At 34.1% G+C, this 24499-nt stretch overlaps 2 protein-coding genes and 1 long non-coding RNA gene across 3 annotated transcripts; all 3 read left to right on the top strand.

Annotated features, from left to right (window-relative positions):
* Nucleotides 1-803: 803 nt before the first annotated feature.
* LOC132735398 (coiled-coil domain-containing protein 1-like) lies at nt 804-1424 on the top strand. The gene is made up of 2 exons (XM_060722341.1): nt 804-936; nt 1033-1424. The coding sequence occupies exons 1-2, from the start codon at nt 804-806 to the stop codon at nt 1422-1424; spliced, it is 525 nt and encodes a 174-aa protein (XP_060578324.1).
* A 7843-nt stretch (nt 1425-9267) lies between these two features.
* LOC132735346 (uncharacterized) lies at nt 9268-10450 on the top strand. The gene is made up of 3 exons (XR_009626443.1): nt 9268-9386; nt 9845-9883; nt 10385-10450. It is a non-coding gene; the product is annotated as an uncharacterized LOC132735346 (long non-coding RNA).
* A 5540-nt stretch (nt 10451-15990) lies between these two features.
* Nucleotides 15991-24270, top strand: LOC132735334 (thrombospondin-2-like). The gene is made up of 4 exons (XM_060722279.1): nt 15991-16123; nt 18267-18437; nt 22817-22984; nt 23759-24270. The coding sequence occupies exons 1-4, from the start codon at nt 16042-16044 to the stop codon at nt 24175-24177; spliced, it is 840 nt and encodes a 279-aa protein (XP_060578262.1). The 5' UTR covers nt 15991-16041; the 3' UTR covers nt 24178-24270.
* Nucleotides 24271-24499: the final 229 nt, after the last annotated feature.

Below are 24499 nucleotides of genomic sequence, written 5' to 3'. Positions count from 1 at the left end.
AACTATCCAGCGAATAATACACAATTTTATATCAAGCACAGTTATCCCTGATGCTGGCAAGATGTGTCGTTAATATCATCCGTTTCTTACAACAATAACTAGGAAATGATAGCAGTATTTTGTAAATTTACACTTTCTTCCCGATGAACTACAATATTCAGGTGTATGGGTGGTCATTGCCCTTAGCGAAATATAATGGTGTTTGACATGGTGAGCTGGGACGTCCCAGTATTCCCCATCAGTCCTCATCCTAGTTTCCTGTTGAAAACTGCTCAGATAAATCTATCCGATAACATCCGTTTGTCAAAGTATCCAAAGAACTTGAACATCTAGGTATGTTTGTTATACCGTGATAGATTTACTATATTCTTAAATAACTTTCATAAAGTTGTAAAACACTATGATGAGTTGGTGAAAAGTTTCCACTTGAATATATGCAAACTCTTTGTTGCTTTCCCTTTTGATAAAAAATAAACTGTATTATATGCATAAGTGCATCACTGTTTTATAACCTTTATGAAATAAAGTCATACAAAGATGGCATCTTTTTAGCACAATACGTCACAAAGTATTCCATTACTGTGGACATAACATCAATCTGACCAAAGTTCAGCTCTCCTTAAATTATCCTTGCAAATAGCGTTAATTAGGAGCTGGTTTTTATCAGATTTGACATATCATTTATGTCATATGAATGTAAGTTTTCTATAACTGTGGACGTCTACTATTTATGTAATGTCACTAAATAATATCAGTTATTACTTGCCTTAACCTTTATCTTGCGAAGAATTTTGATAAAATCAATGTGTGAGTATGAACTAGATGATATTGACGATGATGATGTTGACACGGACGATGACGATGGCGATGATGATGATGTATTTATACTGGATGAAGATGATGAAGTTGATGATAATAGTGTTGGGCTTGATATAAGTGTCGATAGAAATGATGATGAGCTTGTCAGGAATATTGATGACGATGAAGATGATGATGACGATGATGATGATGAAGGTGTTGATGATGATGAAGAAGAAGAAGAAGATGGTGTTAAAATGCTTGATGAAGTAGATGCTGATGATGGTGATGAAGAAGATGTTTCAACGGAGCTAGATGATGATGAGGTTGATGATGAAAGTGATGACGTTGAAGTTGATGACGACGAAAATAATAATGTGCTGAATGTAGATGATGATGACGATGATGAAGATGTTGATGATGACGATGTCAATGAGAATGTACTTGATAATGATGGTACAGATATTGATGACGTGGTCGAAGAAGATTCAGTGAATCCTGTCGGTTTTGTGACATTTTCAATTGTCTGTAAAAACTCAGTAGTCATATTCAAATTAGCTGTGGTGACCTTATTCTCTTTTTCGACGTCATCGGATTGTCCGGTTGTTGATGTGTGGTTGGGCTGACTAGATGAAGTGACGTCAGAAATTACATCGGATGGAGTTGTCGTGACTGTTGTATTTGTAGACGATTTTTGTTTTTTATTTTTTACTTCAGTTTTAATTAAATTGGATTTTTCTTTCGTTTCTGTCATATCATCAGCCTTTTCTGTATCAGTTTTACCATTAATAGGTGGTTTTGGAGTATTCTTTTTCTGATTCAAACGAGCATTTATTATTTTTTGTAAAATTTTGTTCGTTTTATTGTCGATTTTCCCCTGTAAACCGTACCGATGCTCATTTATCTTTTTCAGATGATCTGGACCCAAATTAAGCACTAATTTTTGCCAGTCGTGTATACTAAGTTCTATCTGAGAATCATCTTTTGGTCGTTTTACGTTCTTTTGCAAACCTTTTACTGGGAAACCTGTAACAAAACATCAAATGTGTCAACAAGTCTAACAAAATTAACAACCACTCTGATGTTTTAATCATATCATATTTTATAACTGTATATTGTAAAACAATTGTTGATCAAGCAACAATCAAGCGATTAGGTAAATTAGATTTTTTTGCGTCATTTATTGCGTAAATGATGGGTGAGCTATCTCTACTAATAAATTTTCAAATCCGATCAATGGCATCATCTTGGCCCTTCAAACTTCGGATTGATAATAGCCGAAATGGTCCGATTGAAATCCGAAATGACATTTCATAAAAACCCATGCAACTAAAATAATTCATGTTATTAAAAGAACAAACCATAAATATGCGGAAAATTCAGTGTCAACAAACAAACATTTGTCAGTAGTCTTTGCAGCTTCATCTGAAAAAAGAACATATCACCATAATTACTGAAACTCACTTCTTTGTTTTTACTAAATACAAATCATTAAATACCAGTGCTTTCTAGCCAGAATTAATCAGATTTAAAACAGGATTTTTAACTTTCTATATTCTCATGACTTACAATATTTTAGCTTATTTTAATCTTTATCTTTCTACGTTCTTATATTTTATCTTGACTGGTTTTACACAGTTTTTTTCTATGTGGCGTGCATGAAAAGCACGACAGACGGTGTCAAATGGTGTTTTCAACATATTGTTGTTTTTCAATGTTTTGATTCATTTGCATGCAACAAATCAACAAACATACTGTATTTGTTAGTTTGGTGTTAATATGTGTAAAAATAACCAAGAAGAACAATGCAGGTGTCAAATAAATACTCGTATGCAACATTTTGAGCCGCCCGGTTAGCTCAATAGGTAGTGTAGCAACGCTATATGTCGCAACGCCGCTATATGTCGCAACTAACGCTAAATGTCGCAACGTTGACGCTATATGTCGCAATCAACGCTATATGTCGCAATCGCCTACCGCTAAATGTCGCAACGTTGCCGCTTTATGTCGCACAAAAATCGATTGCCGCTAAATGTCGCAACCCCTTGACGCTAAATGTCGCACTTGGTGGAAAAGTCAAATCAGATCAGGCACATTGACCGATTGGTTTCCATTTATATTTGTAACAAAACTACCTTTCACAAATACATATATCGCATTAACAGAGGTTATATCGGTAACAAAATGAAATTAAATATAAGCCGCGTGAATTCATATTATTACTGCGTGATGTGTCTTATTACTATTTAATACCAAACATCAAAATAGTTGGTAGCGGGACACTTGAAGGTCAAAGGTTAAATTCGTGTCCGCTCCATAACGTTTTAATTTATTATGCTAATTTGATCAAACTTCACACAAATGTTCACCGGCATTAGATATTGTGTCCCATGCAGCATCAAGGTCCCTACCGCGTCAAGGTCAAGGTCACACTTGAAGGTCAAATTCTTGTCCGCTCCATAACGTTATCATTTATTATGCAAATTTGAACAAATTTCAAACAACTTGTATGTAACCCAGGCATTCCGTTGAAGCATTGTCCTTAGCACCACAAACAGTTTTCTGACCAATGAAAAGCACACACGTCACAATAACATCAACTAGGTATAACAGAACCGTGATACTTTAATATAATATATATAACTATACAAGCGTAAAATGGCTGCGAAACAATTGTTTGATGGAAAGGCATGAAAAACTGTTATTTAAAAGGCAGCTGTTGAGTTTTACCAAATTGCTTAACAGCATGTAAAAAACAAAAAAAAAATGTATTACTATGTTACACCACGAAGTTATAAATTACAATCTGATCTTAACATTTTACTGGGTTAAAGGGGAATCGTTACTAAAGTATAATTATAATAGTAAAATATTTCCTTATCACACGGTTTATTTGATTGCAAAAACTTTAATGCGTTAAATATAAAAAATATACATTTCTTCATAACGAACTTATTTTCTAGTTTTAAGGCAAAAAGGTAAGATGGATAGTTTCAGATATACATTTTGTATTATGAGAATGTAACACAGTTTGCGTGTTTGTCCAATACATAACAGTGTCCCTTTAGATCCAGACAGGTCAGGTAACAAGATTCTATGCGTCATCATTTCCTGAGCTTTATAGTCTAGTACCATGATATTTAGTCTCGATTACCTACCCCCTATACATGAAAATCTGAAATCGTCCATTCCATTGGATGTTTACGGACATGAGAAAATACTTTCTTTTCATTTGACAAAAATGAAAAATAAAAATGTTTTGCAACAATGCTAGAAATTTAAAATGTGCCCCAAAGTGTTAAAATTATGTACGAGACATTTTTTTTATTTACTTGTGATTTTATTGGGAACTCGTAAAATAAATCGTGTAGTGCCGCAGTAAATCATGTGTGTTATATAAAATCATACAAGACTTGGATGCTTCGCAGCCGAATAAAAGGCACTGTGACGCCGCATAGAAGCCCTGCCGCATAAACGGGTTCAAAGTCATTGATGCGGTGATTTTCCTTGCATAATAGTTGTGAACACGTTTATGCGGCTAGGCGCAATGCATAAAGCGAAAATTGCTTTTTATGCGGCGCAACAGTGCCTTTTTGCCAAAATAAAGACGTTGAAACCTGAGTTTATATATTTTCAAGCCAAACAAAAGTAAAGTATTAATATTTCAACAACTTTCGATAATAATTTATCCCTTAAACAGGGATTCCATTGTAGACTACCGTAGAACGGTTCTAATACATTAAAGTAAAATAATCTTATTTTATAATTTTCTTTCATTTACAAAATCGAGTTTACTGGTATGCCTAGATATGCCTCTAAAACTTGCGCGCCTGTTTCCGACAAATGCGGCGGCAAATTTTCACGATTTAGCGAAATCAATTTCACGACATAATAAAAATTTAGTACACAACCGAGCAAACTTGCGTGGCCTGTCATTAACAATTATCTCTTAAAAATGTTTAAAATGACGTTACGAATGATCATAAATGTCCGTCAGTCCAATAAATGGTAAAAAATATGTCATACGCCGATTCAATTTTGATTGATGCACATTTACATAACTTTAGCAGGAGATAAATGTTTTTTTTTTTTATCTTTATTTTATTTTTTAACGTCAAAAAAACACCCCGTCACTAATACAAAAAAGTCTTAAACATTTTAATTGTTTTTATGCGGTGACAGGGAACCTTTGTGTCGCATAAAAAGTATTTCTTTAATGCGGAGAAAATCACCGCATAAACAACTTTGAACCAGTTTATGCGGCAAGGCCGCAATGCGGCGGCACAAGGCACCGCAAGAAATAAAATACACGTTAATGTTATACAGTTAATAATGTGGTAAGGTACCATGATTACAAAGTCAAATCAAAAAAATAAACTCAAGTTTGTGCAAATCATTTTAATCCATATTTTCCAACAAGAACAAGTATATTGAAATCAAATAATGCTAATTGATACTGTAATGATTAAGTGAACAATAATATTCATAAACGACTAGTGTAACCGTAAAACTACATAAAACATGATATAGCATTAGAGTTTTAGTTATCATTTTAAGAATAGTAAATTATAAACTTAATGTAAATGTTATGACAAATATTATGTACAAATCTCCCATTTGTAATCAAAGAAATAGAACAAAAACTTTTGGAAAGCAAACTTTCAAATATAAACGAAGTACAATGACGAAAACAATTCTTAGTACTAATTGTGATATTTAAAAAAAAATGAAATCCAACGTTATATCAGTTTTAGCTTTCACCTATCTCATATATTTTAAAACATTATTATATGACCTACAAACGTTTACGGCCTTCCATACCATATATCTACAATTTCAAACCAACATATGGCATCAACGCAAAGGCGAAGGTGTAACCAGGCATTTGCCCAACGAGATTCTCTAATTATACGTCTTATTTTCGAGAATTAGGCCACTAAATCGTCCAAAATTCATAAGCAGTCTCCTGATTATAATACAGTATATTCTCGAATTCCATAAACGACAGCCAAACTGTTGACTGCTTACTGCGCGCTGCTTACACTATTGCTTACTGCAATGTATCAGCCAAAGGATTCCGACCGAGTTATCAACGATTTATTGCACAGACAAGCATAATTATTTAGGTTTTGGTATATTTAATGCTATAAGCAGTGAACAATGAGCAGTAAGCCGTAAGCAGTTGACAGTAGGCAATTGACAGTAAGCAGTTGACAGTAAGCAGTAGGCAGTTAACAGTAGGCAGTAGTTAGTCAGAAGTAGACAGTAAGCAGTCAACAGTTGGCTGTCGTTTATGGAATTCCATGTTATAGTCCATGCATTTATTAATTTATCAGTGAATTCTTTTAAATGTTGATCTAAGAATATATATGTACCTGTAAACTATTAAAGTAAATTAGGAGGCAATAAAAATACCAAGGGTCCAACCGGTTTTGAACCACAGACCTCTTTGTCCGTAGACGGACACCTCAACCACGTCGTTAAAGGGTTAATCAAACATCAAGGCTGATGGAAGTGGCCTATATACCTACAACCACTACACTCCTCCCCTCTTTACTTTTCAGAGCTAGCCAGCTCTCCTGAATGACACTCCCTGCTTACCGCATGAGTCCGTCAAACACTTCTGACACCATTAAAGTAAATTAGAATGCAGAAAAAATACCAAGGGTCCAACCGGGTTTTGAACAACAGACCTCTTGGTCCGTAGGCGGACACCTCAACCACATCGCTAAAGGGTTTACCCAACATCAAGGCTGTTGGAAGTGGCCTACATACCACTGCACTATATTGTGTTTGACCTCCAGAACGGCAACTATTTCGGCAACTGAATAATTTTTTGACCAAACATAGTTGTAATAGGTCGTCCATTTTTATTTTAATGCTATTAGCAGTGAATAATAAGTAGTAAGCCGTAAGCAGTTGACAGTAAGCAGTTGACAGTAAGCAGTAGGCAGTCAACATTTGGCAATTCCATAGTATATTGATTCATTAATGTTCCCAAAGAAATATTGAGATAGATATAAAAAGTTATGAAAGTATAACAATTCTGTCATAAACCTAAATCAATACACCGCATAGTTACGAATATCGATCAACATATCAATTGGATATTATTTAATACTTACATGCAGTAAAGCCTATTTAGTCAGATTATGAACATGTATAATAAAATTATAAAATATATATTAAGATATAGCCCACCCTTAGCATTAACAAGCGGTCTGGCTCAGTTATGTCAAATAATATAACAAATATACATGTATATCCAAACGTTTTTGTTGATGCATTTTGTGAGAAAGACATCCTCAAAGAGAAAGTTTGATCTCACACCTGGTCCGTGGTTGAGAACCAAATCCATCCCTTTTATCAAAAGCCGTTTCTATGGCCATACAAAGTTTTTTGCCATAGACCGCAAAATACAACTTTTGTTTGCTTACTAGGATATGTTTCATGTGTAAATGGTATAAACTTTAAATGTTTTAACACTTACTTTTTGTTTTAGTTCCATCTGTTACTTTCCTACCAAGTGCGACATTTAGCGTCAACGTTGCGACATTTAGCGGCAATCGATTTTTGTGCGACATATAGCGGCAACGTTGCGAACATTTAGCGGTATGCGATTGCGACATATAGCGTTGATTGCGACATATAGCGTCAGCGTTGCGACATTTAGCGTTAGTTGCGACATATAGCGTTGTTGCGACATATAGCGTTGCTACAGGTAGAGCTTTGGACTGTGAATCGGGCGACCCGGGTTCGATTTCCGGATGATGCAGGTCACTTTCATTGTGATTGATCACGAAGTTCTTTTTTACGGTCATTGGCATTGTACATCTGTTCTGGCATACACAGAAGATATCAGTTCCTTGTGAAAGTGAAGACACTAGTACTGGTAAACTGCTAGACAACATGCACAGGAAGTGTGCTCTGGTAAATTCAATCTGGCCTACTGTTGTTATCCGGACTGAAAACTGCCAACGCCACCACCACCATGTATATCATGAGTGGAAATGAAATATTTTCACACCCAAGTCAAATGAACTTCTTATTAACGATCTACGCAAAAAGAATATTTTATTCCAGACAGTTCAATCGGATAAATACTCTGCAACTCGCTGCATCCATCGGTTGTTCAAAATATTTCGCAAATACCAATGACATTATATTTTTTAGTCAATTGTATACAGATTTAGACTATATTTCCTTCGGAATTGCACTCGTTTCTCGAAATCTTTCTGAAAAAATAAAACGTGGAACGGTTTAAAGCTAGATTATACCATTAAATCAACGTACCTTCAAAATCTTTCAAACATCATAAGATGTTCAAAAAAATCCTATAAAAAATAAATGTATTATAGAATTATCCTTATATTCCATTACATATGCTTCACATAGCTTTTATCATTGACGTACTATATAAAGCTGAATTTGCAAACACACTACAAATATCACACACAGAAAAAAGGGAGATTGTATGAGTTCGGGATGTTTTTTCATCTTTGCATTTTTGAATGAGAGGAGAACAGGAAGTGAGGTCGATCTATTTAGGAAAATAATAGGCTTTTATTATACAATGTACATATTTCGTATTTTTTATTACAAAGTTAAAAAATTGGTTTAAATATATTGAATACCTCGACAGAAATTAAACTTTTTTACATTCACTTAAATGTAATATTTTTGTAACGACCCCGTCAAGAAAAAAGATTTCATGCCCTTCAAGACATACATTTAATTGCCCGACCAGATGCTGTGGTAGTAAAAATGATCCGATTATATCCTACATTTTACAACTCAGTTATCCAAATGCTGTAATCGTATGTGTTATAAAAAATGTCATAGCAATACTAACAGTACAGTTTTCATGCGGTTAATATACTAGGTAAATTATTTTGCCCTTTCCTTCAAACTTTCGAATGGTTATTGGCAATCGTACAAGTCTAGATCCTGACCACGATTGAATGAAAATCTACCACCAGAAAAATGAAAATCTACGTTACAAAAAAACGTGAAATTTCGCACGTATGTTTTTACGTTCGTTTATTATGTTTCATGAGAATCCACCACAGTGAGTATAAATGTCAGGCACGTCATCAGGAGAAATTTGGATGCCATAGTAACTTGAATTAAACTCGCGTACTTTTAAGTTAGTTATATAATAGGTGTCGACTTTATTCTAAATTAAAAAACACTTTCATATGCTGATATACGCTCCCTATTCACACCCGTTTCTTCACCATAAGAATGTGAGCGATAGTGAAACAATCGACCGATGCGCAGAAGATTAGTTCTGATAAAGCGCAATAATATTTATAGTAAAGGTGTCAAACAATTTAAAAGATTTTATTTGTCTGTATATCATGGAAGATGGCAATATTTAGTATTTCTATGCCTATACACACAAGCAGCAAAGGTCATCAGCCAATAGGCCAGCTAGAGTTCTTATCTTATAATGCTCAAGATACCATTTATATTATTGTGTATAAATATAGTTTGAAAGCTTATTTATCTAACTTACTGCACATGTAATAATTTCGGTGTTGGCTCATTGTTGGATTTATATATATTAAAACAAACCATGATTGTCAGTAAGTCGTTTAAAGATAAATTTTAATTTCGTTCCATCAGTGTCCTTCAATGTTCAGAAGACACGAAGGTCCATGTAAATGTTGGCCTTTTACTGTATTCGAGTGCTTGTTCTTGTTTGGATGCACAAATCGTACTAACTTTTTATACAAATGAATGGTAAATATTAAATAATGTACCTATAAATAATCAAATCATCAAAATTTTGTTGTCGATCGTTTTTATCATGAAACAGTCTAATATTTTTTATTTAAACCGGAACTAAGTAATGTTACATGTAAACCAGTATAGACTTTAATATAAACGGATAGTTCCAACTTTCTTCAATGTAAACTGCTGTAAACAATGAAAAAAATCAGCACGAGAACGTCTTGGCCAACACAGAACACGATAATGACATAATTTATTTGATCATTCATTTATTGTTTTTATTTATTTACCTGTCTTCATTTCTTTCCAGTTATAGTTCTTACAGTACTTTCACTCCTAGATGATTCAGGTAAGAAGAATATTTGTATTTGAAATTCAGAATTTTGTCGCGTAAACAATTACTTGTAGAATCCTCTATTGGACGCTAAAGGTGGCTAGTCCAGTTTCATTTCATTTCTTGATCTGTGCATTCGTCTTAATATATTCTGAAAATGTATTTAATTTTACATTATTTTTAAACTATTACTCTATACTTTGTTGACTCAATATAGGCACTAAACATAATGTAATAGAGCCCGTAGTCTCGAGATGTTGAACTTTTCATTTTCTTGCATGAGATACGTACTAACATGACCGTGTTCGCACACGATCAAAAAATCTTTTACGGAAAAATGCTCATAGAATTAATCAAAGTTGATTCGGTTTGTGTAAGAATTTCAATCTGGCAAAGTAAAAAGAAAAATCATTCAAATTGTAAGTTAATTTTTATTCGTTAATGCGGCTTTAACATGAGCTGCGGTCACATATCACATATAAGACTTATGCAGTTAAATTAAGTTTCTATTTGCAGTTGCACTCACGTGTTATGACTGTCAGAAGATTGACAACCAGAAATCGTGTAACGTGACAACCACGTTTTTTGCGTTGTTGGTAAAGCTGTTGATATAAAAACATAAACATGTATGTTCTAGCTGTTCTAAAATTCTACGTTTTCCCCCATCACAGTGACTATGCAACGCTGCGCTTCTTTTGTTATTGGTCGGTGGAGTAAAATTTTGCCGGGCTAGCTTTATGGTGTTTTTTATGAATTGCTAACAATTTTTTCGTGTTTTTTAAATTTATTTTGTAAATTTTGTTCGGAATTACTTACTTGGCACAACCATAAGATGCCTGTATTGAATTTGATTATTATTCTGATGTCTATGCAAGAGGAAACAATACCTAAAGAGGCTATATCGCCTTCCAAAACCTCGTTAAAGAGATTTTCGCTGACTACTGTTTGCTCCTCCTTTTTTCTCAATAAGTTTAACGCTATGGAATAATAACATACATGTATATATACATGGAGTTTCGTGTTTGCTGAGAATGGAAAATGTAGAAAAATATTTCTTTGAATCATTCATAAACATGCCTTAATATTTCATAAAGAATCTATGTGCTAGTAATTGATTAAAATCTGGCCGTCGTTGCAAAAAACAGATTCTGTTATAAAAATATATTGTTTACCCAGGCTTAACGCTTATTAACAAAGATATTGTTTAGACACGCTTAATAACAACGATATTGTTTAACAACGCTTTATTTTTTGTAACAGAGATATTGTTTAGTATCGCTTAATAACATTTTACAACTTTACTAATGAAAATGTATATATATATTTTGAAATAAAAAATCTTGACAAATGTTATTTTTAAATTAAGTTAATGATATTATGTACTTTACAGGCGTGCTACCAAAATTCTGTTTATAACAGTGCCTCAAAATCCGTTTCCATATCTTCGGGTTGTATCTCTAATACGGTAAGAATTTATATGGTTTATAATTTCAAATATATCGATGAAGTAACTGGAAATGTGGTCAATTAAAAATAAAATTAAAATACAAAAGTCATAGAAACTAAAAAAATAGTTTTCCTTTTTTTTGTTTTTTCCCTTTTTTTTTCAAAATAAAAAAAGGGAAAGGGTTTTTTTTTGGGCATGTACTCAAATTTTTTCCGGGAATTTTTAAAAATTTTTGAAAAATTTTTGAAAACTTAAATTACCCTCTCAATAAAAACGAGTGGGGGGCGGGGAGAAGTGGTTAACACTTCGGACTGTACTAGTAATGTGATTGCTGGTTTTAACCCCTCCAGGGACAAACGGTTGTCTCCATGGCTCTGCTGTTTGGTTCCAGCAACGGATTCATTCGAGAGTGGAAACTGTTTCAATAAGCTTATAGCTTCCAACACAATCGAACTAAAATAAATTAAAGTAAAAATAAACCTTGTTTGCATTTTTCGCCTTTTTACTTCTGTTTTCGTTACTCACGGCGGATATTCATTTTCAGATTGTTTCTATTAATGCGCGTATCGTTAGCTAACTGTGTACATGTATATAATTTCTTCATTCACCAATGCACTTTTTATGATAAGCATTTTGTAGACTTTAAAAAGTCGACACATAATGATGACGTCATCATTTTTGCATAGCGTTGACGTCGTCCCTTAGTAATATTGTAACGCCAAAACACTACAGCAATAGCTAGCTATGGAAGCAGAAGAAGAAAATCGTTCTTTACTTTCAAGATTTATTGCCTTTATTTGCTGCGCTTCACTGTGTAAGGGAGGTGACGAAGAAGATGATGACGACTTAGTTATAACTCGAGTTTATGAGTCGAAAAGTTTGACGGAATTGCATGCACGTAAGCTAACAGATAACTCACCAAAAGCTGTTCAAAGTTCTACAACTGCAGCGGAAGTGGAGAAAGCTGCATGTAAGGAAAAGAAAAACAAGCGGCGCTTCTGGCACTTTGGAAAATGGGGAAAAAAGGATCAGGAAGAACAGGAAAATCCACGTCAAGAGGAAATTGGTGAAATAGAGTACGACATGGCTGACGGAGAGAGCTTACCGGAAGAGGATTCAGACGACGATACACCAGGGTTAGTTATGATGGACGGGGATGCCGGAAACGTTGCCATGGATAATCTTATAGTGCAGTACCTTGTAATTAATTGATTTCAAAGAGTATTACTTAAACATTTTTTTCGGACACTTCTTAATTATTCTATTTCCTATACAAACTTTCATGTTTTTAATAACCTTTTTTCTTTGTCGATATCAACTTTTTTTCAAAGTATAAAAGTGAACACTGTTTATACATGCTTTTCAACTACAGACAAACAATGTGCGATCTTTGTACGAGCTTCACAATAATTCATAACATCATTTTTGCCGTCTTAATGCTAAACGTCTACCTCAACTACCACTGGAATATCCATAGGAACTTATATGAGGGCAATATTTTTCGCATTTGCTGAAATTTACAACGGAAAATCTTTACCATATGCTGAAAATAATTGGAGAGAGTAATTTCATTAATCGCAAAAATACCATGAATCTATCATTTTGATTTTGTCACGGGTACATAGTTTTTATCGAGTGCTGAAAATAACAGGGTGATGTCATTTTATCGTTTGTTGGAAAAAAAATACGAGGACATCATTGGTATCCATTGCTGAAATAACACAAGGCCATCATAATTACCATGTGCTGAAAACTTCTGGAGGACATAATGTTATCGTGTTTTGAAAATAACATTAGGACATCTATCTTCTCGTGTGATAAAAATAATACTAGGACACCATATTAACACGGGGACACCATATCAACAATGTGCTGAAAATAACACGAGGACATAATTCTATCGTGTGCTGAAAATAAGACGGGGACATCATTTGTATCATGTGCAGAAAATAATACGACGGCATAATTTTATCGTGTGCTGAAAATAATAAGGGGACATCTTTTATTTGTGTGCTGTAAATAACACAGAGACATAATTTTATCGCGTGATGAAAATAACATAAGGACTTCACTTTTTTCGTGTGATGAAAATAACACGAGGCCATCATTTTTATCGTGTGCTGAAAATAACACGAGGACATCATTTTTATCGTGTGATGAAAAAAACACGAGGACATCATTTTTATCGTGTGATGAAAGTAACACGATGACATCATTTTTATCGTGTGATGAAAGTAACACGAGGACATCATTTTTTTTCGTGTGATGAAAATAACACGATGACATCATTTTTATCGTGTGATGAAAATAACACGAGGACATCATTTTTATCGTCTGCTGAAAATAACACGAGGACATCATTTTTATCGTGTGCTGAAAATAACACGAGGACATCATTTTTATCGTGTGATGAAAATAACACGAGGACATCATTTTTATCGTGTGATGAAAGTAACACGAGGACATCATTTTTTTTCGTGTGATGAAAATAACACGAGGACATCATTTTTATCGTGTGATGAAAGTAACACGATGACATCATTTTTATCGTGTGATGAAAGTAACACGAGGACATCATTTTTATCGTGTGCTGAAATAACACGAGGACATCATTTTTATCGTGTGCTGAAATAACACAAGGACATCATTTTATCGAGTGCTAAAATAACACGAGAACATCAATTGATCGTGTGCTGAAATAACACGAGGATATCATTTTTATCGTGTGCTGAAATAACACGAGGACATCATTTTTATCGTCTGCTGAAAATTACACGTGGACATCATTTTTATCGTGTGCTGAAAATTACACGAGGACATCATTTTTATCGTGTGCTGAAAATAACATGAGGACATCGTTTTTATCTTGTGCTGAAAATTACCCGAGAACATCATTTTTTCGTGTGCTGAAATAACAAGAGGACATCATTTTATCGTGTGCTGACAATAGCACGAGGACATCATTTTACCGTGTGCTGAAATAACAAGAGGACATAATTTTATTGTGTGTTCAAAATAACACAAGGACATCATTTAATCATGTACTGAACATAACACGAATATCATTTTTATCGAGTGTTGAAAATAACAAAGAAGAGGACGACAGTCCATAGAGTAAGACTGTTAAAAAGATACATGGGATAAGGAAAACTTCAACAAAAAAAGATTCAGAAACATTTTAATAAATGACAAATGAAAGCAAATGAGATAGAAGACGTGAAAAGTACAGAGACTAAAAACAACATATGTACAAAATCTGAGATATTCTCATAAAACTTATATCAAAACAGAAGTGAGACAGATTTGTACCAAAATATCAAAAACAGATATATCTTTGACAATTTTAGTAAAGATCATTTTCTAATTTAACCTCAAATTGATTTTAGACAAAATAAAATCTTAGTCAGCTTAATTCTCATTCATCTTTATTATTATTTCATAAAAAGATATTCTCACCTATTTTCGTATGCGTGTAGGAATACCAGGGTTTGATCCATACTTTTGTTAAGTTTTAATACTATTTATTTGAGCAAAAAAATCGAGAGTGGCGTACAATACATGTATACATACGATAGTTTTTATTATTCACATACCGTATGTAATAAGAAAGCGTGTTTCATAGAAATGTAATCGTCGAAAAAAGAACAGTAACAACCCTTTAATACACACACCTACACACCTCCTTCGCAACGAGAGAAAAAACAACAAAAAAAAAACAACAAAAAAAAAGCAACAAAAAACAGCAACAAACTGTGTATATATCCAAATTTCTGAAGAATACACCCCCTCACACCTCCTTCGCAAAAGGAGGGAAAAACAACAACAACAACAGAACAAAAGTTATAATGTGCAGATTTCCAAATTTCTTGTCAATAATAGAGTTACAATGGATATATTTGCAAATATAAGGTCGTTATTTTGGTTCTGCTTTTATACTAGCAATGTACAGAGACGTCATTTGGTTCTGGTGCAGTGGTCGGTCGGGGTTTATTAAATAAGAGACAAGATACGGGATGTCATAAATGTTGCGTCACAGATCTCTGTAATAATAACCTGTGTAGCCACCAGACCAGTAAGATTAATTTATCTCTGTTCTGTAATTTGCTTTGATTCAAGCTGTAAGATAGAAAAGTATCTAGTTGAACATATTTAACAAAGTCTAATCACCGCGATCTAGATCTTTGTCGACCATATCTTCCACTTTCAATCCGTAATTTGTGAGCGCATTTACGAAATTTTGTGATGAGCTGCCGTTTATTTCCAATCATACTTAAGTAATTTTCATATTTAAAGTCTAATTTCATACATGTATGTTTGTAAACCAAAAGTACGATGTTTCCTTCTACCTTTGTATGTGATTTCTTTATTTGTGTATAAAAGTCTCAAATAGATCTGCGTTTAATATTCAATGGATCATCCTATCTATATCCATCCGAAACCATTCAGTTAAAAATATCCTTTACAACAGAAAACCAGTTTGACTTCCCGCCTTAACAATTACATAATAACAATAAAAAGAAATTTCGAAACGGTACAATGTATGATTTTAAACCAGAATTTTATCATTTTCACAAACCTACTACATTGTACATTAACAAAGTATTCTACAGGAAAATTAAAAATACATTTTGATAGAATTGATTGAACAAATATCTATTTTTCTATACATAATCAATCAGCTAATGGCAAGGAATGCATTGACGATAAAACAGTGGACTGTCGTAAAATGGACGCCACACTTGGAATATGCCGGGATAAAGAGCACGCAAATATCCTGTGTCCAAAATTCTGTGGATTATGCGATAAAGGTAACTTATTTGACTGGCAATCGTAACTTCACGGCAACTTCCGTCGTCAAACTTCGGATTAATAGCCGACATGTTCCGATTGATTTGACACATAACGAGCATGAAATATTATTCGATGTCTTTATGTCCATAACATTTTTGTGTATATACATTTCGTTAGAAAGACCAAGGAACTAAATGAGGTGGTATTTTGGAAGACATTGTCCAGCGATAAAGAAATAACCATGCATTTTTTCATGGCATAAACAAGATTTACATAACAAAATTGCATAAACAAGTTTACAAAACAAAATGGCATAAACAAGTTTTACATAACAAAATGGCATAAACAAGTTTTTCATAACAAAATGGCATAAACGAGTTTCACATGTAAATGGCAAATACGAGTTTTACATAACAAAGTGGCATACTCTAGGTTTACATAACAAAATGACATAAACGATTTTCAATAACAAAATGGCAAATACGAGTTTTACATAACAAAGTTGCAAACTCAAGTTTAATTTAACATAACCAAATGGCATATACGAGTTTCAGTAACAAAATGTCATATACGACGTTTACATAGCAAAGTGGCATATACGACTTTTACATTACAAAATGGCAAATACAAGTTTTACATGACAGAATTATACGAGTTTTACATAATAGAATGGCATATGACAGTTTTACATTACAAAATGCCTAAAGAACCACGAAAATATTACACAAATAGTAACAAAGATAATAATTGTGTTTTTTGTATTGTGGAAGACTTTTTTTGTAATCTGTAGGCCTATATATTAGAACATGTTGTCAGAAACCTAAAATAACAATAAAAATGTCATACGTCACAACCACAGGCACGAGTATCGGACCTGGGAAGAAAAAATATGACTAGATTGATAAAAAAAACCTGTGTTCATCTTAAAAGTGTCAAAAAAAAATGTAAATAATGACCCCCTTTAAAAATATACTATAAGTTAAGAGAAGGCCGGAAACTCTAGATTCGAGCCTACGAGCAAGGGATTCATTTCCCGGGCCGTTGTGAAAACAATTGGCCAGACAATTAAAAAAAACTTTTATCACTATTTCACGTTTATATTAAGCTTCAAAATGAGACCAACCCCAAGTCTCTAGCCCTTCCCGTTCATGAAATATCTATCAGGAAACGAGCGACTTCGTGCTAAAAATCCTTTGTAGACAGAATTGCAGCACAACAATTCGGTACGTAAACATAGACTAATACATGTATGTCAGCTGACTACGGGTCAAAATTACTTGAATTTATTAAATAATATTAATAAATACATTAAGTTGGACCACTCACAACCGCCAGTAGCATCTAATACACACGAGATTCGAGTTTCAAACATTTACACGGTCTTTCAATCGCTTTCTTCGCCATTAGGCATCTTGTGTGAAACGTTGCGGTTTTCGTTGCTATTGGCCAATCAGAAGACTCGTTACAAAATATCGAACAGCTGATTGACAATGGCGTAGAAAGTAATCTAAAGACCGTGGAAAGGTTTGAAATTGAAATTTGCGTGTATCAGATGCTACTGGCGGTTGTGAGTGGTCCAACTTAATGTATTTAGTAATATTATTTAGTAAATTCAAGTGATTTTGACCCATACTCAGCTGACATACATGTATTAGTCTATGTTTACGTATCGAATTGCTGTGCCGCAATTCTGTCTACTAAGGATTTTTAGCACGAATTCGCTTGTTCCCTGATAGATATTTCATGAACGGGAAGGGCTAGAGACTTGGGTTGGTCTCATTTTGAAGCTTAATATAAACGTGAAATAGTGATAAAAGTTTTTTTTTAATTGTCTGGCCAATTAGTTTCACAACGGCCCGAGAAATGAATCCCTTGCTCGTAGGCTCGAATCTGGAGTTTCCAGCCTTCTCTTAACTTAATTATAGTATATTTTTTAAAGGGGTCATTATTTACATTTTTTTGTATTTTTTTTGACACTTTTAAGATAAACACAGGTTTTTTTATCAATCTAGTCATATTTTTTCTTCCCAGGTCCGATACTCGTTCCTGTGGTCACAACTAATATTTTTTTTTAATTTGAGGGGTTTCATGGGTTTGAAGTAAAAAGTAAGAAGATTTACTTATTATATTTGTTTTAACAGAATTGTTAATTTTTGTTAGTGGATGGAGAATGGACGGAGTGGTCAGTATGGAGCACTTGCTCTGTAAGTTGTGGTATCGGCATACAGAGACGGCAGCGAAATTGCTCGAACCCGTCACCAGATACACGTGGAAATTATTGTGTAGGCTTGAACCTTAATGACCGACTATGTAAGCCGGGTGCTTGTTTTGGTATGTATTACTAATAATATGGTGTGAACACACGATGAATTGTTGTCAATCCCTTCACCCCTAAATTTGTATTTCATTGTCTAAAATCTGAAACAGTTCATTGCTAATGTATGTGGTGGTTTCCATAGAAGCTGCAGAGCGAACAGTTTCACCACCAACTATGGTCATGTAGTCCAACTACATGTATAATAACAGATTTTTCTTGACGTGTTAAAATGTAAATAGATCTTGATTTTAAATGATGTGTGTTATACATATAGCACGGTATGGGGTTTAGATACGCAGTAATATAATCATGAATGCCGAATGCCTGCGTGATAAATACAAACAAAGATCCCTCAAAATCAAGATGTATTTCCATTCTAACACGTCAAAAAAAATAAAAAAATAAATAAAATAAATAAACAAAAAAAGCCTGCTGAACCGGGTGATGCTCCCCAAATAGGTTTTGTACACAGAAAAGTAAACCTCTAGTGTCATTTAAAATGAACAAAGGGCAGTAACTCCAAAAAAGGAAAGGTAGAGTTAAGGTTCTTTTGTACTTCCTAATGAAATATATCTACCTGCAAAGTGTCTTGTTCATATCTAGTGTAAAAATGAACAAAAGAAATAACTCCAAAATTAAGCAAGACAGAATTACGGTCCTTTCTTACACTGCACTTCTACCCAATGAGATCTATCTACCAACAAAGTTCCATGTTGATACCTCTTGTTGTTTCAGATTTATGTCCCGGACAAGAATAGGGGACGGACAGACGGACAAAGCGGTGACTTTATGCTCACCCTTCGGAGAGCATAATTAAATGAACATGTAACAAGGGGGAGAATCACGCCGTTTGTTACCCAAACAAACAAGATGGCGGATGCAGCCAAAAAGTAGGATTTTCCCTTTTTTCTCTAAAATTCGTGATGTTCTAATGTAAAGGTACATATAACAACCTTCTTCACAATTTTCCTGGCACACAGGATTTTATTTCATGATGTTTCGTTGCGTACTTCATCTGAAATGCGCGTCACCAGATTCGAAGCGAGAAATTTTTCCATCGGTTTGATCGTGGTAACGTACGGCTTTTTCTCTTAAATTCACTGTTTCTTTTACATATATGTATATTAACTGAAACAACTGACAGAAAATTGGAATATGTTGTCAAGTAAGCAATCATGCCCATTCTGGCTAGATTTACTGCTGTAAATATTAATATCGGGGCATTTTCTGGAAATGATAACGTATGGCGCACAAAATATCAATGATAACGTACGGCGCAGTTTACTACTTGGTGGATTTCCATTTGTTCAATCAGCTGATAATGAATTATTTTTATGTAGGAAATGATAGATATCTGAAAAATGTTGGTCATAATTGAACAATGATGTACCATCGAATATAAATATATTTCTAGCTGGTGCCATAATAAAATCCGTTGTTAATATACCAATTAGAACACACGTGTATAGTTTGAGAATAATTGTATAAAATGCAAAATTGAAAAAAAGCCTCCTCGTTCAGAAAACATTTGTATAATGTTGTCTTCACATTAAATTTCGCCGGTGTTGTGCGATAATTATGGTCTTATCCCCTTAACGCATTCAGCATAAAAAAATGTTAAAAAGGTACGGACGGCTTGATATATTTTCTTTTCCAAAGAAAAAGTCTAAATTCATTCCTAACACATTTCTGATAAGGAAATCTTAATATTTGAACCTGTCAAACATTTACAAAACGAAAATTGATTGCGACTAGCTTACACCCGGATGAGATGAGCCTGTGTTTATTCAATCTGGTCGCTCATTGAAAGAAAAATGCATAACAGAGAATAATGAACGAGTGTAGGTTCTATATTGAATTTATTGAATGAGTTAGAAAATAATGTTATGCGAAAATCTTCAATGAATTTAGTAAATAAGAAATTTTCTGTTTATCTGACGGGCGGTTAATATTGAAACGCTACCATTTTGCTCGACGTTGTGCCACTATGACGTCAGATATATTTATGCGACATAGTCTTACAGCTTTTTTTTATTATAGTAGACAGTAGACATTTTTTTATTCCAGTAGGCTTTAAATATGACGAGGACATAAAACACGCACAATAACGCACAGTTCATATAAACATAATATTAAAAATCATGAATAAATATGAAGAAGATCAATTTTGATTGATAAAGTAAATACCAGCCGAAATTTTCTTAAGTAGTAACATAATGAACATTTTCATATCAAAATTGATCTTTAAACCACTAACTTATAGGTATCTTGTATATACATCTACATACACACATATACATGTACATTCTTACAAAAAACATATATTATATACATGAACCATTATTCTTGCATAGCAGACTGGCGTTTCCGTGAGTTTTACCCATGCCGGAAATTTCATCTGGCATGTGGGTGCCAGATGAGTCGCGTGCCAAACAACAACGTCATTTTAGCGCACTTTATGAATGAACCACGTTAAAATGACGTCGTTTTAGAAGGGACATATGTGCTTAGGATGACGTCATTTCGCCGTTGTTATTTAAGTTGTAAGTTCATACGCTACTGTAAGAAAATAGTTATGGATGAAATGACTTTAATTTCCATGAACATATATCATATTGAGGTAAACCATTTTAGATATGAAATAATATGGCAGAATATGCAAGAAAAAATATCTGACATATGTCTGTGGTTCGGATCGGAATATCCGTCCCTCGGGAACCCGCCCATGAGCGGTAACTCGGCAAGCCTCGTAACCCCCCAATGGGCGGGTCCCCTCGGGACGGATATTCCGGTCCGAATCGCAACATATGACAGATATAATTATTCCACAAATTTTTCTTAACAAAAACAATAATTTCTATAAAAAAAAGTATTGCAGGTATCAGCAATAAAAGAGTGACATTGGAATGTGCTTATTAATTTCTAGTATTAAATTCGGATTTGGATTTCAATGTTTTTGTCCATGCCGGAAAATCCCGCCTGAAACCTTTAATGTCAGACCGCTCATGCGCTTATATGACGTCATTATCTTTATTAAAGAACGGTTTTAAAAATTATTGCGCTACTCTTCAACTAGTGTTTACGAAGTATATGTTAGTGTTCATCCGTGTTGTTCTTCAGCAATTAGAAACTTCGACTGGACTGATAGCGACCGGAGAATATTTCTTATTTCTGCAGAACAGCTACGGATGAATACAAACATACTTAGTGTCAAGCTTTATTTGGCTTCATTAATATTAACTTTATTTCGTCACTTTACCTGTCCATTTGCACAAACGCGGTTCTATGAAGCACTATGAAAAATAGAAGGCTGCTATGAACGGACTCTGATATATCATCGACTTTTGTTCTTCTATGAAAAGTTACACAAAGAAGTTTTAAGAAATTTCATTGGATTATAAATAAAGCTGGACACTAATATTATTTATTTCAGTTTCATAATTTGGTTCTACACACCCTCTTATGTCTTGTAAACATAACTTTTCTATTAAATAGGAAATCAATTAATCAGAAAAAAATGCGCCGTACGTTATCATTGATATTTTGTGCGCCATACGATATCATTTCCAGAAAATGCCCCGACATTAATATTTACAGCAGTAAATCTAGCCAGAATGGGCATGGTTGCTTACTTGACAACATATTACAACTTTTTAAAGTAAGTGGTTTCAGTTAATATACATATATGTAAACGAAACAGTGAATTTTAGAGAAAAAGCCGTACGTTACCACGATCAAGCCGGTGGAAAATTCTCTCGCTTCGAATCTGGTGACGCGCATTTCAGATGAAGTACGAGACGAAACATCATGAAATAAAATCCTGTGTACCAGGAAAATTGTGGAGAAGGTTGTTATATGTACTTTTACATTAGAACATCACGAATTTCAGAGAAAAAAGGGGAAAACCTACTTTTTGGCTGCATCCGCCATCTGGTTTGTTTGGGTAACGAACGGCGTGATTCTCCCCCGTGATGTAAATGGACTACATTTTTGGTGGTGAAATTTGTTTTCCGCTTATTTCGCCTCGGAGTTTCTTATATCACGCGATGTATGTTGCTATATTGTGACGTCACGTTACACTTCAAACGTCTACATATAGTGTTACTCACTCAATTAAAGATATTGGTGTCCGTATTTATTTTCTTCATCTCTGTCATCTTTCATTGATTACAGAGCAAAATGTATCTAATTATCAGATTTTTAAAACAAAATGGCGCCGTCAATATGTCGATTTGTAAATACGGAGGGAGGAAATAAGATCGGTAAGTGTATCTGTTGTAAAATACATGTATATCGCGCTTCCGGTCTCTTTTGTTTATATATGGGAAATCTTCGATAGTGTTACAATGAAACGTAAATATTAAGACGTGAATGATTTATTGACGTATTTTAGATGGCGGATGGAGTCACTGGGGTGCCTGGACAAGTTGCAGTGTCACTTGCGGAGCTGGTTTCCATTCAAGGTCTAGAAACTGCTCGGACCCTAGACCCTCACCTTTCGGCCGGTATTGTAACGGAGAACCGATGCAAGTGTCTCCTTGTCAACACATCGATTGTGAAGGTAACTGATAATGCCGTTGATTTCATATAAAACAACATGAATAGTTATTAATAGTTTTCAAATATAAATGGATATTTAACAGTGTGGCAATACCACGTGACATTGACGTCATTTTCGGCATCATTTCCAAGACAAATGTTGCTCGATTCGGAAAAGAAAATAGCCGTAAATATTTTAAAGAGTTTTGCCTTCCGTACTCCCGGTTGATGTAAACCTGACTTTAATCATGACGTAGACCAGATAACGCCAGAAAACGAAATAGCTTGCAAGTGAAGCCCGCCATCATATAAGCAATTTAACTTCCAAGGTTATGCAAAGTGTTTGATAAAACGGCTTATAAACTGTCGAAGATCCAATATTCTGTGGAAAGCTTATATTTTTCCCCAAAGAAATTGGTACAGAAATAAAATATTTACGGCTATTTTCTTTTCCGAATCGAGCAACAGGTGCCGAAAATGACGTCAATGTCATGTGTTATTGCCACATTGTTTAATATGTAAAACAGAGTTTAAATACGCAAGAATAAACTGACATTTAACACAGTTCAACTTCATGTGCTCTAAAGAAAGGTTCAGTAACCAAAAAATAACGAAAAGAAAAATGTGTTGTACGTATTGTATCTATATATGGAAAATGGCATTTTATTGCTTTCAAAATTAGAAAGTTTATTCCATTGTATTTATTTATTAAAGATGTTTTAGACGAAAAGTGAGGAATCATTAAGAGCGATTATATCTGGGATGTTTTCACATGGTGTATTCTATTTCATTTTAGTTTCTGGAGGGAAAAACGCTAACGTCATGTTCCGCAGTAGAGGTTTTACAACGATGGGTTACAAAGTAGACAATGGTACAGTTTTTGTATACACGACGACAACGATAAATGAGGGTCATGGCTATAACAATACTTCCGGAATATTTACTGCGCCGATAGGTGGATTTTATTCATTCTCCGTTCAAATCTGTTCCCCTACAAGTCACCGCGGAGCATATGGAATATTTGTAAATGGCGTGAATATTAAACCAAGTTACTACGGGAACAATGGGATAATTTTGAGTCACACGACAGATGCGGTGGCTATTCTGAAAAAGGGGGATAGAGTTTGGACACAATGTATAGTAAGGACATGTTATTTGCGTGGAGATGGTGATGTGTATTGGAACACGTTCTCTGGGTATTTAATACATCAATAAATATAACTGTCAATGTTCTCTAACTTTACCCAAATACGCCTTTGGCCTCAAGCTAAAAAGACAGTCTTCAGCCCAATAAAAAGGCCATTATGGAAACACTTAATTGTTGACAATTTTATTAATTAACTAAACATAATAAAAAAAAATGTTAAGTACTCAGTGAACAAAAAATAAGTTATTTAAAATTTCATTGTTGTGAGGTATTGCAAATGAGATTCTTGTCTTAATGTCTCGGAAACCTACCTTGCAGCAATTCAAAATGGCGACTTTTCAATAGGCAAAAAATAGAAAACAAGCAGATTCATAATGTCCGCGAGCTGGA

Source organism: Ruditapes philippinarum, unplaced genomic scaffold (assembly GCF_026571515.1).
Source record: "Ruditapes philippinarum isolate M1 unplaced genomic scaffold, ASM2657151v2 ctg814_1_1_1_1, whole genome shotgun sequence".
NCBI lineage: Eukaryota > Metazoa > Mollusca > Bivalvia > Venerida > Veneridae > Ruditapes > Ruditapes philippinarum.
This window is presented reverse-complemented; position numbering and strand designations above follow the sequence as displayed.